The sequence below is a fragment of the Anabrus simplex genome, chromosome 3 (genome assembly GCF_040414725.1).
Source record: "Anabrus simplex isolate iqAnaSimp1 chromosome 3, ASM4041472v1, whole genome shotgun sequence".
In the NCBI taxonomy this organism is placed as follows: Eukaryota; Metazoa; Arthropoda; class Insecta; order Orthoptera; family Tettigoniidae; genus Anabrus; species Anabrus simplex.
This window is the reverse complement of record NC_090267.1, coordinates 91295276-91314905: the sequence shown is the minus strand read 5'-3', so window position 1 is coordinate 91314905 and position 19630 is coordinate 91295276. Positions and strand designations below refer to the sequence as shown.

Sequence of the window (19630 nt, the reverse complement as noted above, 5' to 3'; positions counted from 1 at the left end):
GCTTTGCTCAAGCACAACACGAAAAATCCTTTCCAACACAGTCAAAATTGCGTTCATGTATTCGTGCATCAGGCTTTCCAACTAAATCTTCGCACCGATCCCAAACAGTCGGAAGTAGTCCGCGGTTTAGGGCATGTACTGATCCGTACATTTCTGTGACATGCACAGAAATCCTGAATTATTGCCTCCTGATGTAGGCCTACCCTTCTTTCTTCCTTGCGATGCCTTAATCAGATATTACGTTATTGACGTTATTATGGAAAGTGACAACGACTTTTCACAATCTTCATGCAGTGAATATGAAGAAGAACTGCTATTTTTCACAAAAAGAAATGGAAATGATTTAGGTACTGATAATTAATGGCTTATTTCTCCCTAGCTATTTATGTATTGTGCTACGTTACGCCTATATAAAGGTCCAAAATCTACCAGGTTGATAAACATAACATAATTGAAATACGATGAATTTTTCAGAAGACACTATCCCTCATAATGATGAAGAGATGAAAAGGACTTAAAAACTTCAAGAAAACATGGATTGTGATGAATTCGGGCAATTCTGAAACATATAGAAGTTTTCCCATTCTCTTTTTATTTCATATTTTGTGTTTCAATATAGAGATACAGTATAGGCCTGAGTTAAGTCGCTAGATATGAAAACTTGTTTATAGGTTTCAGCGTCTAAATTTCGCGCTATTAGGATCTAAATTACAAAACTATAAATTGTATAATTATAGAAATATTGCATTAGGTTATTAGTGCGGGCTAATATCAAGGAAACTTTGTATACTTCTTTCTCTCCCCGTTCATATTTAAGCTTTCATTGGGCTGTGTTACTCCAGTTCCATTGAGAAAGAAGGTATTCGTCTATGCCAGTTCATAAAATGAACGAGAATCCATTCCCAAAACTGCCCAATCGTGCATCAATCCTGTAACCGGTACGAAGTCAACGCATGCGTATAGAGCGATATGTGAATGCGTCCAGGTATTGGTAAAGAAGTGCGTATTGGAAAGAAACTTATGTTACAAATAAAAGTAAAAAAAAACAGTCCTGTGTTTAGGAGGTGGGGGAATTAGAGAATATAAACAAACGTTGTGTTCGTGTACTCTTATTCCAAAAGTGTTTCCTCACTGGGAATTTTATGCTTTATTTTCATTGGATGTGCTTTAGAGTAGTTGAGCCTAAACAAGGTAAAATCGTTATAAACAGAATCACAGGAATTCAGAGCGAATAGTTAGCCGATGATGCGATTTCTTAGAGAGACTTGCTAGGCGAACATGGTTCTGTGGATCAATTACTCTGCATTGAGTGACATAAGCCTTTCATTTAATCACCTTTATTCATCTGACGGAATGAGGAGATAAAAAGTTAGGAATGAACTCGATGGATGAAGCTGTACGCATAAACCGACTTAGGTGGTGGAGTCACGTGAGGCGAATGGAGGAGGATAGGTTACCTAGGAAAATAATGGACTCTGTTATGGAGGGTAAGAGAAGTAGAGGGAGACCAAGACGACGATGGTTAGACTCAGTTTCTAACGACTTAAGAAATATAGAACTAAATGAGGCCACAGCACTAGTTGCAAATAGAGGATTGTGGCGACGTTTAGTAAATTCACAGAGGCTTGCAGACTGAACGCTGAAAGGCATACCAGTCTTTAATGATAATGTATATATGTATTCATCTGACGATATTTATACATTTAAAATAAATGTTAGGATACATTCTAATACCTCTAATTTACAAATTACTGTAGATAACACAACGCAAACAGCAGTAAACCGTGGTACAAGTTAGTATAGACGACGATGGACGTGGTTGAACTCAGTGAGAATTGAAATGAGCAAAGATAAATAACGTGTCATATCATAGATACTGTCTGCTGACTAAGACGTGCGCCTCTTACCTGTTCATATTTCGCCGTTTCCCTTCCCTCTGTGTCCACTGCTGTTCACTGCACCCAGTGGCTACTACAGTTTCAAAGAACATCGAAGCCAGTATAGAAAACTATAATTGGGCCCACGAGAGTTGGAGTCTTGTCATTTGAATAGTGAAAGCAATAACTACCAAGTACGCTGCGTTGTTATAGTTACCTTCATCTGCTGCATATAAACCTTTCACACAGGCTGAGTGTTTAATAAAACATGTAGGCCTAATGTAATTCGAAAAACTTCGAAACCTTCCTAAGCTCGTGCTAATAATTTCTGCATTTAAGACAGAACACGGTGTTGACGATAAATGGAAGATTTCATAATAACTAACAAAATCATCAGTATTTTAAAATAACCTTGTCAAAGGCACACGTCAATCAATCAATCAATCAATCAATCAATCAATCAATCAATCAATCAATCAATCAATCAATCAATCAATCAATCAATCAATCAATACTGATCTGCATTTAGGGCAGTTGCCCAGGTGGAAGATTCCTAATCTGTTGTTTTCCTAGCATTTTCTAAAATGATCGCAAAGAAATTGGAAATTTATTGAACATCTCTCTCGCTATGTTATCCTAAACCCTAACTCCCCTTCATACAAACGAATATTTGCTCTAATTTGTCTCCCTGAATTCTAACTTTATCCTTATATTGTGATCTTTCCTTCTTTTAAAGACACCACTGAAGTTATTCGTCTTGGAAAGCCATTCAACGCGATCTCTCTACTCACAGCCCGGAACATACCACTTAGTCGAGCAGCTCGTCTCCTTTATGCCGAATATTCCCAGCCCAAACTTAACAACATTTTTGTAACGCTACTCTTTTGTCCGAAATCACCCAGATCGAATCGAGCTGCTTTTCTTTGGAGTTTTTCCAGTTCTTGAATCAAGTAATCCTGGTGAGGATCCCATACACTGGAACCATACTCTAGTTGGGGTCTTACCAAAGACCTATATGCCCTCTCCTTTACATCCTTACTACAACCCCTAAATACCGTCATAACCATGTGCAGAGATTTGTACCCTTTATTAAGAATCATATTTATGCGATTACCCCAATGAAGGTCTTTTCTTATATTAACACCTAGGTACTTACAATGATGCCCAAAAGGAACTTTCACCCCATCAACGCAGTAATTAAAACTGAGAGGACTTTTCCTATTTGTGAAACTCACAACCTGACTTTTAACCCCGTTTATCATCATACTGTACCCGCTCAAAGCCTGAGTCCCAACCAGCATTTATCTCAGGGAGTGTTACGGTCCGAATCTATCGCAACTAATAAACAATAAATTTATATTTTGAGATATAAGATCTCAAACTAAATGTAAGGGCGCCATCCAATCAGTACTACAGGGTTGAACGGGACACTCTAATCTTTAACTTTAAGGCTCATCATAAAACACACAAATTATATATCTATTCAGATCAAAGGGAAATTATGAAGGCTCCATCCTAGGGATGGGGACGGATATTTAAACGGTCACCAAGGGTTTACTATTCTACAAGAACAAGAACCTGGAACTGTTTCCTTGCAAATGCTAAAGGAGCATTTTATTTAAGTAAACAAATTAATTTTTACACACAATCAAAATCTGTTGACCCTTGATTTGCCGGTAATTTGGCAAATTATCCCTGAAAAATGATTACATAATATTTATCACTTTTGATCACCCTTCCATTTGGGTGGTAGAACCGCTGATATCTGAAGGTATCAGATTTACCTTCGTTAACTCTATGACCATATTTGGTCGTGGACCAATTACCTGTTGGCTAAGTGGGCGCGATCACATGGACTATGTTATCGCCTCCACTTTGATTAAGATGAGACCAACCCGAGAAACTACAAACTCTCCCCGGGTTCCTAACCAAGATATGCTAATCGTTAGTTGAAGGAAACGACAAAGCGACTCTAACCTAATGGCCCAGATGTAGGGATTTGCCTTCATTTTACAACTATTAACTTAACTTATTATTCACAACACTTGACATTATTACGTTAATTCGCCAGCTGACTTCCCTAGTATCATTCAACATCAGCATCCGAAATAATAAAATAAAATAAAAATATTAAATATTATTATTATTATTATTATTATTATTATTATTATTATTATTATTATTATTATTATTATTATTATCAACATTATTATTAATAGTGGAAATCGTGAGTATCGTAACCCGTAATCATCCTCGCTATAATACTTCAACTTCTCGGTCTTATTATTCTCATAAAAAATAAAAAAATAAAAAGTAGCTTCCTTATTTTTTATTCGTCTTCTCCTTCTTCAAATGTTCTCATTATTATTAGTTAAAAATCTCAAATTTTTCATTTCAACTCCCAACATCATCATTATGTCCAAAATATTAAAAAAAACTAAATTCTTCTTCTTCAAAAAAAGTAGCCTTTTTTTCAAATATTATCATTATTAAAGTGGCTTGAAAATTTCAATATTTTCAATTCAATTCCCACCATCATTATTGTTTTCATAAATAAAAATAAAAATTCTTCTTCTTCTTCTCCTTCAAATATTTATTATTATTATTATTATTATTATTATTATTAATTAAAAAATTTATATCGCTTGTTACACGGTAGTCCACTCTTAATATGTTTAACGCATAACCCCTTTTACAATTCCGATTTATTTTGGCACTAATCAATCCAGATATGATTTACTTGAAATATTATTATTATTATTATTATTATTATTATTATTATTAATATTATTATTCTTTCGAGAATTTTTATGTTTATGCCCCATCTTTATAATTTAGTCACATACGTTCTCTCCCAAACAGAAATCACCAAGATCCGAATTCACATCGGTCGGGACATAATAGTGTTCGAACCCGCAACCTTATTTTCGTACTGTCGTTAATTCATGGTGACCATATGCTCCTAAGACAATTCTCAAATCCCTTAACACCTCGCAGTTGGGCAAATACCTCCAATCTCTTTAAGTGTTAAATTATTCCTTCCTTTTGCATTTTGAAGTCCATTTATCCATCGAAAGTCTGCAAAACATTTTCACTAATTAACCCTCGGTGTGTGGACTCTATTCTGCCACTCAATACACCGGTATATAAATACAACCTCTATGTGGGCCTTAAGATCCATCTATTTCTTCATCAACATCAGTACAATTCACTTTCATTTCGGGCCGAATTTCTGTCCCACAAACTCCAAATCTCAACTTTTGGCTCAAATCACTCTGGGCCTCAAACATAGCGTGACCATATTATCAAAATGCCTATCTCGTTTCTACCAAAATTATTTATGATTATTATGGAGTCCAAAAACGTTAAATCAACAATTAGTGTTAAAATCGGATTCACTGCCCAAATAAAATATTCATGCCACATAATATCTCCACATTTAAATTACTTTGATTTGCAATCATTCTATACAACTAAGCCCGTGCCTTTATTCTCAAAGATTATTATTAAACACGCCTTTACACATTACCCAATATTAATGTAACTACTTCGACACTCGTACAGATTATTATTATTTTGTCCACTGGCGAACTTCGCGATATGTACAAACAAGTCAATGGACTTCATTCCGTCCCACAACAATTTAAATCACTTGGCAACCCTACCTCTGGATTATCTTAACCACATGCCTTAATATCTATAAAAGTTCCGATACTGGAAGCACTTCTAAATGAATATTAACATTATCTTTACGTGAAACGTGCTCCATATCACATCAAACAACTCAAGCACTTGAATGAACAACTCAACCCTACTATGCTCTATTTAATAATCAAAATTATGATGAGTGCTCGATCTAATCATGTACATATTAATTTGTCCCTTTGTCTATCTATCTTTGAATTTATACGAGCCGGAAACGGCTCGTTTCACAATCAAGTTACCATGATAAAATAATATGATTTCCTCCCCCTAACGATAGCAATCTACAAATATTTGAAAAGGTTACTCATCTCTGCCCTTGTAGTCTGCTAAGCCGGACGAGAAGCACAGGCCCCGTCCAGTCTTAGCCCTGCATTCCACTGGTATTCATGCCAGCTTGAAGAATTATTCCTTGACCCTTTTCAACTTTACACATTTTGGATAAAAACAAATAAAATAACTGTAGCACTTTGGAATAATTTCCACCCTAATTCTACTCACAAATTTTACACTCTCGGCCTTGTATCTAGCCCACTTAATGTAGATATACATTCTTCATTCCTTTCCCGGACACTAGGAACATGGGATACCTCGGGATCCCCTTTACAACAGGCCCGTGCGCGCACTTGAATTTACCGTCTCACGTTCGTGTAGCTGACCAGGTATCAGTTTAGAATCGACTGTTTACTAGGTGACATAAACACTCGTGACCGTTCTCACGTAACGCACTTCCTAATCTGTCGGCAGAATCTCACACTCCGTAAGTTATGCTTTACTGAGTCCTGTCTATTTGAAACACTTCATACTAGTATACTGCTCAAGACTGTAATATGAGCTACATTACGTCATGAATCACTGTACTATGTAACAATATAATACTTCGAACCCTACTCCGCGAGTAAGTACACACACGCACCCCTGGCGTAATTACGGCTCGAACAAAATATCAGAAGTTGTCACGCACCCCCGCGTGGTATCCGCTCGAACGCTTTGTCAAAAGTAGTTGTCAGTCCTTGTCCACGACCTCATATTTATAATTGTATCCCCTCTCTTCCGAGTTCAGGGGAGGTTATCTTAGGATGCGCAGTCCCGATATCTTCATACGACAATTTGCGGTTCGGCCCGTTGCTTAAATATGATATCCAATGATGTAATTATGTTCTCAAATGCTCTATACCAATTCTCAACTATTATCGTTCGCTGTAATGGATATATTTGCGAATTTAGCTGCCGTATCCCGGCCTGGGATTTCGCGCTCTTTTGTGGCGTCCCTGGCCTCCAGCCAATCAACGAATAGCGTCCATGAATTCTCAGAATTACACCATGCAATCTCCCGCAATTATTAACTTTTTATATGTTTTATAATATAGTAAGGCTCCTAAATTCCACCTTATTCTGAATTGATAACTCACTCCCTTCTATCAGTTTAATCCGCGGAGTTAGCCTCGCTAGTGCTTCTTACAATACGAAGTTGTCGCCTTGCTTTGGTCAAGTGAATTTTTCCATTGGTCCACCTAAACCACGTGACCGGGAAGGCTCATATTTTTTCTTCCAGTGCCAACCCCGCGTTCAACTCCCGCTAGTACATGGAGATACCCTGCCTCATTTCTCAGAAATTTGCACCCGGCACTCTGCGCTGTGGCCACTGCCTATTCAGCCCGGGGCTGTGAAAACTTTCCGCAACTTGTCAACAACTCGTGCCTTTCTCTTTCCCCCTTCGTCACAATTTCTGAGAATTCTAATTCTGCCGTTCATTGTGTTTGTTAATCTCAGTGGAGACAATAGTCTGTGCATGTTTCACCATACCATCTCGGCCTGGCCTGCACATTCTTTATTCTGAAAATGAATATATATTCCTCAATAATTCATCATAATTGCTTGACGCTTATCACACCCCCACCAGGGCGCAATACCATTGTCCACCGTCCATCTCGCAACACTATCGAGGTCACCCGCAGCCACTCACAATGTTGTAACTTATTTATTACTCTGTACAAAATAACATCATCTGCAAACAGTCTTATCTCTTATTCCACTTCTTTACACATATCATCTATATATATAAAGTAGCTTGTCCTGACTGACTGACTGACTGACTGACTGATTCATCATCGGCGAGCCAAAACTACTGGACATAAAGAAATGAAATTTTGGGGATATAGTCATATTAAGATGTAGGTGCTCGCTAAGAGAGGATTTTTGGATATTCCGTCGCTAAGGGGGTGAAAAGGGGGGCGAAATTTTAAAATTAGTGTGTTTATATCTCAAAACTTTAAAAGTTTACAGATGTGAAAATTGGTATTTAGAATCTTCTTTAAAAATAAGGAAACACGTATTTTTTTGTTTTCAGACAATCCCAATAGGAGGGGTGAAAAAGGGGTTGAATGCCTAATCAGGATACCGGTGCTTATATCTCAGAAACTGAAGATATTACAGACCTGAAAATTGGTACTTTTGATCTCTCTTAAAAATAAAGAAACACGTATTTTTTTGTTTTTGGAAAATCCAATTAATGGGAGGGTGAAAAGGGGGTGAATTTTTAAAATGAGTGAATCTATATCTAGAAACTTTTAAAGTTTGCAGATGTAAAAATTGGTATTTAGAATCTTCATTAAAAATAAAGAAACACGCATTTTTTGTTTTCAGAAAATCACAATAGGAATCGTGAAAAGGGGTGAAAAATTGGTTGAATGCCTTTAATGAGGCTACTTATATCTCAGAACCTGAAGATATTACAGACCTGAAAATTGGTGTTTGGGATCTCTTTAAAAAATAAAGAAACATGTATTTTTTTGTTTTTGGAAAATACAATTAATGGGGGGGGTGAAAAGGGGGTGATTTTTTAAAATGAGTGCATCTATATCTCAAAACTTTTAAAGTGTATGGATATAAAAATTGGTATTTAGAATCTCCTTTAAAAATAAAGAAACACGTATTCTTTTGTTTTCGGAAAATCCCAATAGGAAGGGTGTAAAAGGGTGAATAATGGGTTGAATGCCTTTAATGAGGCTACTTATATATCAGAACCTGAAGATATTACAGACCTGAAAATTGGTATTTGGGATCTACTTTAAAAGTAAAGAAACACGTATTCTTTCGTTTTTGGAAAATCCAAATATTGGGGGGTGAATTTTTTAAAATGAGTGTGTCTACATCTTAAAACTTTAAAATTTACAGATGTAAAAATTGGTAGTTAGAATCTCCTCTAAAAATAAAGGAACACGTATTTTTTGTTTCCTGTAAATCCCAATAGGAGGGGTGTAAAAGGGTGAAAAATGGGTTGAATGCTTTTAATGAGGATACTTATATTTCAGAACCTGAAGATATTACAGAACTAAAAATTTGTATATGGGACCTCCTTTAAAAATAAAGAAACACGTATTTTTTAGTTTTTGGAAAATCCAATTAATGGCGGTTAAACAGGAGTGACAAATTGGGGTGAATTTTTTGAAAGACTATATCTACAGAATATCTTGGAAACGTAAAATGTTACAGACGTAAAAACTGGGTGTTTGGAATCTCCTGTAAATGTAAAGAAACATAAGTGATTTGTTTTTGGAAACTCCACTTAAGGGGAACTCAAAAGGGGTGAAATTTTAAAATGAGAATTTTTACAGTATATCTAAAAAAACTTAATATATTACAGAAGTGAAAAATGGTTTTTTTATCTCTATTAAACATAACGAATCGTGTATTTTTAGTTTTCAGAAATACCACTTGGCTGGTGGGGGGTGGGTAAAAGTGACTGAAAATGGTGTTGACTTCTTTGAATTAGGCTACTGATATCTCAAAAATGAAGATGTTACAGACGTGAAATTTGATATTTGCAATCTGCTTTAAAAGTAAAGAAAGACGTATTCTCGGAAAATCCAATGAAGGGGGGGGGGGTGTGCAAGAATTGAAAATTTAATTGACTTGATTGTATGATAATGCATACATCTAATAAAAACTAAAGTTGTTACAGACGTGAAAATTCGTATTTAGATCTCCTTTAAAAACAAAGAAAAACGCGTTTTGGTGGGGAAACCATCTTGGAGGGTGGGAGTGTAAAGGAGTTGAATTCCTTTCATGGGGACACATAAATCAAAACTGAAGAAGTTAGAGTCATGATAATTGGTATTTAGAAGATCTTTTACTATTAAAGAAACAAGTATTTTTTGCGGGAAAATTCACTTAGGGGGGGGGGGGAAGAGTAGTGTGAAATGAAGTGAAAAATGTAAATAATTTTTATGGGGATACTTATATCTCAAAACTGAAGGCAATAGACGTGAACATTGGTGTTTGGAATCTCCTTTAAACATAAAGAAACAAGCCTTCTTTTAATTTTTGGGGGGGGGGGGGAGGTTCGGGGGTGGCGGTAAATAAACTTAACGGCGGTGGGGTGTAGAAGGAGGTGAGACCAATTGATTTTACTGTTCTTAATGTACTTATAAGTATCCTCCGTTGCTCAGGCGGAAGCGCGCCGGCCTCTCACAGCTGGGTTCCGTGGTTCAAATCCCGGTCACTCCATGTGACAATCGTGCTGGAAAAACCGGAGGCGGGACCGGTTTTTCTCCGGATACTCCGGTTTTCCCTGTCATCAGCCACTCCAGCAACACATAATAGTAATAATAATAATAATGTTCCGGACCGTCGTCAAATGTGCGGACCGCGCTGGCAACGGCTCCTGGACGAGTAATGACTAAGAATGCAGTCCGGCCGCGGGTTCAGTGCCGCCAAAGCACCCAATATGACACCGCGCCGGATCTCCTGAAGGATTTTATACATATTACAATTATTATAGGAAAAGATGGCAAATATTTACGGACTCAACTGACCGTCAGGAATACCTGAGCCTAGCCCGGGAAGTACGAAATCGATTGCTGGAAAGGAAGATTGAAAAATGGGAGGAAACGTGACGTAATCTAATAGAAAACGAGTCAGATCGGGAATTTTGGTGGATTCTCGCAGAAAACGAGGCAGATCGCGAATTTCGGTGGATTATATATCTAAAACAATAAGCATTCAATTATAAATTTCAGTATAATACCGTAGCGAAGCACGGGTATCTTGCTAGTTGATATATATAAGAAAACATAAAGGTCCAATAATACTGCCTTGAGGAATTCCCCTCTTAATTATTACAGGGTCTGATAAAGCTTCGCCTACTCTAATTCTCTGAGTTCTATTTTCTGGAAATATAGCCACCCATTCAGTCACTCTTTTTTCTAGTCCAATTGCACTCATTTGTTTGCCAGTAGTCTTCCATGATCTACCCTATCAAATGCCTTAGATAGGTCAGTCGCAATACAGTCCATTTGGCCTCCTGAATCCAGGATATCTGCTATATCTTGCTGAAATCCTACAAGCTGAACTTCAGTCGAATAACCTTTCCTAAACCCAAACTGCCTTTTGTCAAACCAGTTATTAATTTCGTAAACATGTCTAATATAATCAGAAAGTACTGAATAGAACTGAATAGAACTGTACAACTAGCCATTGATTAACTTACCAAAAATCTACATTTCTATTCCTTCAGGCAAGCAACTCAATGTTGAAAACATCCTAGAGATATGTTTTTTTTTTTTTTTTGCTAGGGGCTTTACGTTGCGCCGACACAGATAGGTCTTATGGCGACGACCTAGAGATATGAGCTAAGGCATGTTAGGTAAATAAAATGTAATAAAGTATGAGAATATATTCTTTATTCGTTCCTAAAAATTACAATCCTTTTCTTAATCAATGTCATCCGGTCGATTAGATTAGGAGTTTGCCTTTCACTATTACTACGAGCCCTAATATGAGTCAGCGCATTGTTTCACTTTAGCACCACTACGAGCGCTAATGCAGAGTTTTACTTAAGGCCTATAACTATATTCGGTGGGGAAATTTTCCAAAAAATCAATCCATTCCTGACACGGTTGAAACTGGGAACAGGCTGTGGATTTTAATTTTCTCTTGAATGGAAATATTTAGAATATACATATTTTCTAGACTGACCTATTAAATTACAAATTACAAATTAAATTGAACGGTAATTTTTAGTATTAAAGGCAAGGAATAGACAAAATGAAGCCGATAGTACTTCGGTGGACTCACATCTATTTATTATTCATATAAATATTATCACATATCTTAAAGAGAGCAAATAAAATATATTGACACTACAGCTAACGTAGAGTTCGGTCATGAACACTTAATGTTTCTTTTGTTTTGTAGGTGCTCCACTAACAAATCTTTTTACTAACGTTATAATTTTCTTAATCACAATGTAACTGACTACAAAAAGCAAAAGAAGGGCAGCCAATATCGCGGCTATGACGTCCAGCAGAAGATACTGGTACCAAGTCAAGTCCAGGGCTGCTGATCTTAGGTGACGAGCACCATCGTGTCTAATTACGTATTCTATCCACCAGACGGCTTTGTTTATTGACGTTTCTCCCATTTCTTCACGATATATAACAGCAAGCTTCTCCATATTACTCCGAATACTGAAACAGAGCAGAAGGTAATTAATTAAGTAAGTAATTGAGTGAGTAAGTTAGTCATTTAAGCAGCATAAACCAGTTACATGAAAAAGCTCTCATCCACAAGATAATAGAAAAAAGTAACAGTCAAAACGCAACTACAATACGATGATAATGGTTGCTGAATAAGAAGTATATAAGAAATAATCAGGCTACAAAACTGCTGAATGTCTCGTGTATAGAAAGGTGTGTCAGCCAAATGACAAGCCCACTGCCACACTGGGACGATATGCTGGTAATGTCACGAATCAGAAAGCCTGAAGAGCTTGAATACTTTTCTTCTGCAAATACCTGAGGTGATGTTAGTCAATTTCCAAGCACTCATTAATAGAATGCCATGGACTCGCTAAACACTTTGTATATATTTTTGAATTTACATCCTCTTTCTTTAAGAAATGTTGTCCATAAGATGGTATTAGATTTCTGAGCTCTGCACAGTCTACACCTGAGTAAATCAATCCGATACAAATACATAGTATTGTACGAAAATATGGTGGTGTTTTTATGTTATATATTTAATAGACTTATTCTTTATTTAAAGTAATAGTTGACACAAACAAAAGCGATTGTAGTTGTAATGAAAAGTTCAGTAAAGAGAGATTAATAACAAGTCTTGTGAGGGATATTTGAAAATTATGCAAACGGCCTTCTTCTACATCAACACAACAGTTGTAAACCTTTTGCACAGATGATGATACTAAAACTGAAGATACTCTAAACAATGCAAAGTATACATTAAGGGCGTAATTTTTTCAGCATCTTTCAAATGATGGGTCAAATATAACACCCTAAATAATCTACCGCACAGGTTTTTCTATGTACGACCCCCAAGTCGATCCTGGATCTATATTTACACCCAAACGTTTAATATGTTTTCCAGCTCTGCTCGAATGTTTTTGTTGTAGTGTGAGGCTGTTTTCGCATGAAGTAGGAAATGACTTACAGTATCTGGAACCAACATTTTACATCATTAGAGGCAGAATGTCCAACGCACGACCGTAACTTTGTGACTGAGGTAGCTCATTTACGAAGGAATGGCAAAATCTCGGCGCTCCATATCATAAACTAACGCTGATAAAGGTCTTTGCACACTTCACATTAGTGGAATATCTAAACCTACACCTGAATACCTATCCTCACATTTTAACTTCCTCTCATCTATCCATGGACATAATACCAGATCGACTTCAACCCTTATGATACCGGCTAAACACTCATCTGTATACAGCCACTCATTCCAAGTGTCTGGGGCAAGAATATGGAATACTCTCCCCGTCATTATACGTAATAGTACTTCAATAGGCACATTTAAACGGTCTTGTGGAGATTTCCTCTTAAATACGTGATCAGCTTGTATGAATGTTAGTGTGTATGAGTGCAAGTATGATTTATAGCTATTGTTAGGTGATGTAGGCAGAAAATATTAATCATTAAAAAGTAACAATTATAATATGTTTTAATATTACTCCATTAATTTAGGTAGTTTCTGGAAAGTGTTTACAATGTTATTTTTCCAAATCATGTGACTATGTTCTGTATGTGTGGTTAAGTGTAGGAGAGGGCCGTGAGCCCTAACTTCGCCACATACAAAGGCATAAAATAAATAAATAAATAAATAAACAAATAAATAAATAAATAAATAAATAAATAAATAAATAAATAAATAAATAAATAAAAAGAATTCCTCTATAAGAGTTATCACGTATTGTAATGAAGAATTTCTTTTGCATGGTATGCTTTGTCGTAATTGCAACCCATAAATTAGGAGGTATTTACATTAAAATTACCGGGCGAGTTGGCCGTGCGGTTAGGAGCGCGCGGCTGTGAACTTGCATCCGGGAGATAGTGGGTTCGAATCCCAGTGCCGGCAGCAAACCTGGGCCCAGTATGTCACACGCTAGGTTAAAGGCAAGCGATAGAGGAGTAACATAGGCATACATCCTAAATAGCACTATTTCGAAGCATATAAATCTAGTAATAGACAAATAAACTAAAATAACATTTTCAAAATAGGGAGAATGATAATATGAAAGTGGGAATGCAAGAGGACAAATTGGGGCAAATAATTGTTTATACGAAGTGGAATTAGGGATTAGAATAATTTACACATGCCAGGAAAGAGATGGTCCACATCTGTTTGGTTTACTTCGGGCTACAGATTCCCTTTGCAAGCTTTTATTTTGCTGCTTCTGAGTTCAGTACTGGCGTTTTGTTAATCGGCTGACACAAGTAAGGATTTTACAAAATGCAATTATTCTAAGGAAAATTCAAAATGATGAAATTATTTAGTGACCACTACGAACTGTTCAAAAATAATTAATTTTCAATTTTGGGTGACAGTCAGCGTATTGGAGAAGGTCCTCGGGTTCATTACAAGGATGGGCCGAGGATATTAATTACATTTGGTTCATTCTTCTAGGTCGAAGACCGAGTGTTTGTGATGATCCAAATGCCCCTTCCCAACTCACAACCTGTCACACTACTAACCACCATAGAAGCATGTACTAGTAAATAAATCCCCGTCCAACATAGGGTTTGTTTCAGGAAGGGCAACTGGCATCCGTAGAACAGGGCTTAATCCACATATTTGCCGATCCCAGATAACTTGGAAAAGGGCAGGAAAGGAGAAGAATTTCTTTTTTGCTATTTGCTTTACGTCGCACCAACACAGATAGGCCTAGGTCTTATGGCGACGATGGGATAGGAAAGGGCTAGGAGTTGGAAGGAAGCAGCCGTTTCCTTAATTAAGGTACATCCCCAGCATTTGCCTAGTGTGAAAATGGGAAACCATGGAAAACCATCTTCAGGGCTGCCGATAGTGAAATTCGAACCCACTATCTCCCGGATGCAAGCTCACAGCTGCGCGCTCCTAACCGCACGGCCAACTCGCCCGGTGAAGAATTTAACTACCTGAAACTATCTGAAATATGATTTACATGAACCGATAACAAATATGTCAAAAAGTTAAGATTATCGTAAGCTTCTAGGATATAACCATCCTAAAATATTGGTATATCAACACTTACAATACTTAGACAATACTCTATGTTCTCCATGTTCTGTATTTACACGATATTAATAACAGGCCCAAGCTAAACATTTTAGACAAGAATGACTTGGTCTGAAGTGTAGATAATTGAAAGATATTGCAAACCGTACTCAAAACATTAACAACAAGCAAATCTTACCAAAAATCAACATTTTCATTTAATTTTCAGTAAATTTCGTTAACTACATTTAGAGAAAAACCTTTAAAGAAGGCGCAGTTTTATAGATTACATTCAATTGTTTCACTTCCAAATGTCTTGAATTTATAACCATTTTAAATTAATCGGTTGAATTTTTGAAAACGTGTATGTGCTGCTTAAATTTGTCAAGGCATTTATTTTCGGGGGTGGGTGTTGAACCGCCCTAACACTCCACTCCCCCCCCCCCCATGGGTATGGCGATAATCTTTAAAAAAAAACCATAGTGCAACAACCCGGAAGGGTCATGGCCTACCAAGTGACCACTGCTAAGCCCGAAGGCCTGCAGATTACGAGGCGTCGTGTGGTCAGCTCGACGAATACTCCCGGCCGTTATTCTTGATTTCCTAGATGGGGGCCGCTATCTCACCGTCAGAGGGTTCCTCAATTGTAATCACGTAGGCTGATTGGACCTCGAACTAGCCCTCAGACCCAGGTAAAAATCCCTGGTCTGGCCAGAAATCGAGCCCGGGGTCTCCGGGTAAGAGGCACGCACGCTATCCCTACACCGCGGAGCCGACTTACAAATACAAAAGGGAAGTAATATCATTCATTCTGTGTTGTGAATGTTAAAAATTGACATTATTTTGATGAAGTGGTGTACTGAGCGGAGTGGCCGCGCGTGTTAACGTGCCAAGCTCTGCATTCGGGAGACCAGAGGGTTCGAATCCTACCGCCGGCTATCTTGAAAATGTTTTTCTGTGGTTTCGCATTTTCACTTCCAGGCAAATGTCGGGAGAGCGTCTATTAATAAGCTACAGCCGATTCCTTTCACGTTGCTCCACCTCCTTACCCAATTTCATTTACCGCAATTCACTTCACCTTCATTAGCTCCTCAACTAAGGTTGGCGTCACGAAGGGCATCCGACCGTAAAAACATGCCATATAATTGTATCTTACTTGATGCCTGATTCCGGGACTAACGGGCAGGCATACATTTTGATGAAGTGTTGCATTACTCCTAGGGGCTGCCTGGCCGAGGCAGTAAAGGCGTGCTCGGTTCAGCCGGAAGGACATGGGTTCCATTCCCTGTCAGGAAGATGAAACATTTATGAAACGAGTTGTTCACTTCCGGAGCTGCATATGGTCCTGAGGTTCACTCAACCTACACCAAAAATGAGTATATTTGAGGGCAAAATATGGGCTGCTTCAGTTCCTGGAAGCGAGATGGAAGCCAGCAGTCTGCATCCTGCTGAGTTAACGAGTTCTACGTGATCCTTGTTTAGTGTGGAGAGGTTGCCAAACCACTGTCTTCTTCATATCGAGTGCAATAGACGATTTGGCAACTCAGGCTACAGTTGACGTAGTAAATCCTGTAAGCCGCTAATAGACAACGGGTTATCGCTGGAGGGTAGAGGTATGAGGCGAGGTCGTCATGTTTTGTACTGGGGGCAAAGGCGGCTTGGCGTAGAGCTAACCGCTCTATCCCATCGAGTGCCAGGGTTACAAATAGTGGAAGCCTTTACCTTCCACCCCTTCGAGGGCCTTCATGGCCTGTACGTATATGACTTTGCTTTGTTTTGCATTGCTTTGCTTGGTTCAAAATATCACTGCTCTTAAGTGATTAATTTAATGTTCTTGAATAAAATGAAATGTAATAGCTCAAGAAAAAGCGCGCGAGAGTCGTCTACGATCGTTGGACATGTATTAAGGTCAGACATCGACACTATCACGAAGACGGGTTACATGTTAGAAGTCGCCGATAGGATAACAAAAGGACGACCAAACGAGCGACGGGCCGATACCCTTTACAAGGATCTGAAGAGTATCAATCTCCACCCTGACATGGCCCAAGACAGGATTTCGAATTCATGTAGTAGACCCCGCCAGCAGGAGGGACAATCGCTGGAGAAAAAGAAAGATTAAATGAAATAGCGTACGAAGGCGGCAGAAAAGTGATTAAAACGCAGATATCTACTCTTTTATAACTAGTTTTGTAGTCGAGATTGCAGTATTAGAATAGAAGAGAATACTCCAATCCCCTAGTATCGGATCCCCTGAAAGTGTGGAGAGGGAGCATCAATTTATTGTAATTCATTAAATTCGACACATGCATTACATTCTCCTTCTTACAATGACTATTACTACACTAAATATAATTTATTTTGTGCTAGACGCTAATAGTGCTATATAGTCTAGGGTAATATGAATCTTCCCCTTCCTTAGCTTATTTAATGCCGGCTCCGTGGTGTAGGGGTAGCGTGGCTTCCTCTTACCCGGAGGCCCCGGGCTTGATTTCCGGCCAGGTCAGGGATTTTTACCTGGACCTGAGGACTGGTACGAGTTCCACTCAGCCTACGTGATTAGAATTGAGGAGCTATCTGACGGTGAGATAGCGGCCCCGGTCTAGGAAGCCAAGAATAACGGCCGAGAGGATTCGTCGTGCTGACCACACGACACCTCGTAATCTGCAGGCCTTAGAGCTGAGCAGCGGTCGCTTGGTAGGCCAAGGCCTTTCAAGGGCTGTAGTGCCATGTTTTTTTTTAGCTTATTTAAAGCTTACGTTTGTGTCACAAGTCTTACGGAGTTATCCTGACATTACAACATGCCTTATCACTGAATTAAATGAGTAGATGTCTGCATGAATTGGTAAACAGATGGTTAGCATTCCATTATGAGTGAGATCCTGAATGAATGAATGAATGGACTGGATTCCAAGTCCTCCCTCCCAGTCGCGGATAGCCACCAACTGCGGAGAGCGTTTCATGGAAAGTGAAACGTTAACAAAAGAAAATAAATTAAGTTGTTTTCATGGCATCACGTTAAATGTATTTTGGGAACAAATGCCACAATTTGGACCTTCAGAACATGACAGTGACTAAGGAAATAATGTACAAAGCATTAGCCAATTATGTACTAAAATGGCGTATACAGTTACCACTGACAAAGAAGGGTGAAAATCGACTACATGCAGCTGATAAGAAATGCCTAACGTATACGTCAAAGTAAGATGGAGGATACCATGTTTCTCATGGCCCAGCAGCATCTGCATGATGGAAGACGATGATTCTGATTTAGATATGCTGTGTTTCTTACCTGGTTCCATTAATAAGTTGATCTAAAGCATCCAAAAGACTACGTTTGTTGAGATCTCGAAGCAGTATTCTGATGCCTATTTTAGCGTCATCTATCTTGGCTACGTTATTCATCTGGTCACTAAAAAACGGGATGGCGATGACTGGGATACTATAATACGCTGCTTCTTGAAGGCTCTGTATTCCTCCTTGCATGATAAAAGCACGGATGTTTGGATGAGCTGTAAAAAGTAATATAAAATGAAATAAATCTTTATTAGGGGGCTGAGGGTTTACAAGGGAAAATTGCAGATTTGTAAGCAAGTAAGTAAGTATTTATATCAGTCACAAGTGGCTTACAATCGGTGGCAGCATAAAATGCATGATAATAAACAAGTACATAATAAAACGAAATAAATAAACTACACTATACTGTCAAGCGAAGGTAAAATTAATAATGGTAATGACCCCTTATATGAAATTGATATTGAAGATATTACCAATAATACTTATGCTGAGGATGAACAAGAGAAAGCATTAATAAAAATCTATTAACATAGTAAAATCAGAATTAAATTCAAGCAATTTATTCCCATAATAATTATAATACTAATAGTGCCGTAATAACAGCAGTTTTAGTAATAAATATCAACTGCAATAATGAAGTGTTAATAATAATAAAAGTAATGAAATAACCTGGGATATAAGGTAAACACCAAAAACATGTGATAAATGCCGTGGTTTTGTCTATCTTTTGGTAAGGAGTTAAAAATACCTTACATGTGTTAAGTAATGATATTTCCGCGTAAAATATATATACGTCAACTAAATCCGTTTGTCTTCAATTTTCACTTTTATAAAGCAGCGTAGTTTCAATGTATAAGTGGTAAAAAGCAAAGCAAAGTCATCTCCGTACGGGCCATGAAGGACCTTGGAGGGGTGGAAGGTAAAGGCTTCCACTATCCGTAACCTCGGCACTGGATGGGGTAGAGTGGTTAGCTCTACGCCCTGCCAGCTTTGCCCGCAGGAATTAACCTGGTACTCATTTTTGGTATAGGCTGAGTAAACCTCTGGGCCATGTGCACCTCCGGGAGTGGAAATCTCGTTTCTTAAATTTTACGACTTCCTGACGGGGATTCGAACCCACGTGCTTCCGGGCGAAGCAATTTATATGTGGCACTCGTGCATTAAAATGCCTTTTGAGAGGGACGATGTGTCAACAGCGGAACAGCCATTGCAGTATTCAGTAGCGGTTCGTTTAGCTAACATGTAATCCATGTGCTTTC

The 19630-nt window shown here is 38.1% G+C and overlaps 1 protein-coding gene across 4 annotated transcripts in view; it reads right to left on the bottom strand.

Moving 5' to 3' along the window:
• Positions 1-11246: 11246 nt before the first annotated feature.
• The window catches only part of LOC136867052 (UDP-glucosyltransferase 2), a 161117-nt gene continuing 152733 nt past the window's right edge, over positions 11247-19630 (bottom strand). For all 4 annotated transcript variants that reach the window (XM_068227009.1, XM_068227006.1, XM_068227008.1 and 1 more), the window contains exons 6-7: positions 18367-18586; positions 11247-12049 (exon numbers count right to left, since the gene is read on the bottom strand). In XM_068227009.1, coding sequence (XP_068083110.1) covers positions 11755-12049; positions 18367-18586 — 515 coding nt within the window. In that variant the 3' untranslated portion in view covers positions 11247-11754. The remainder of the gene's footprint in view (positions 12050-18366; positions 18587-19630) is intronic.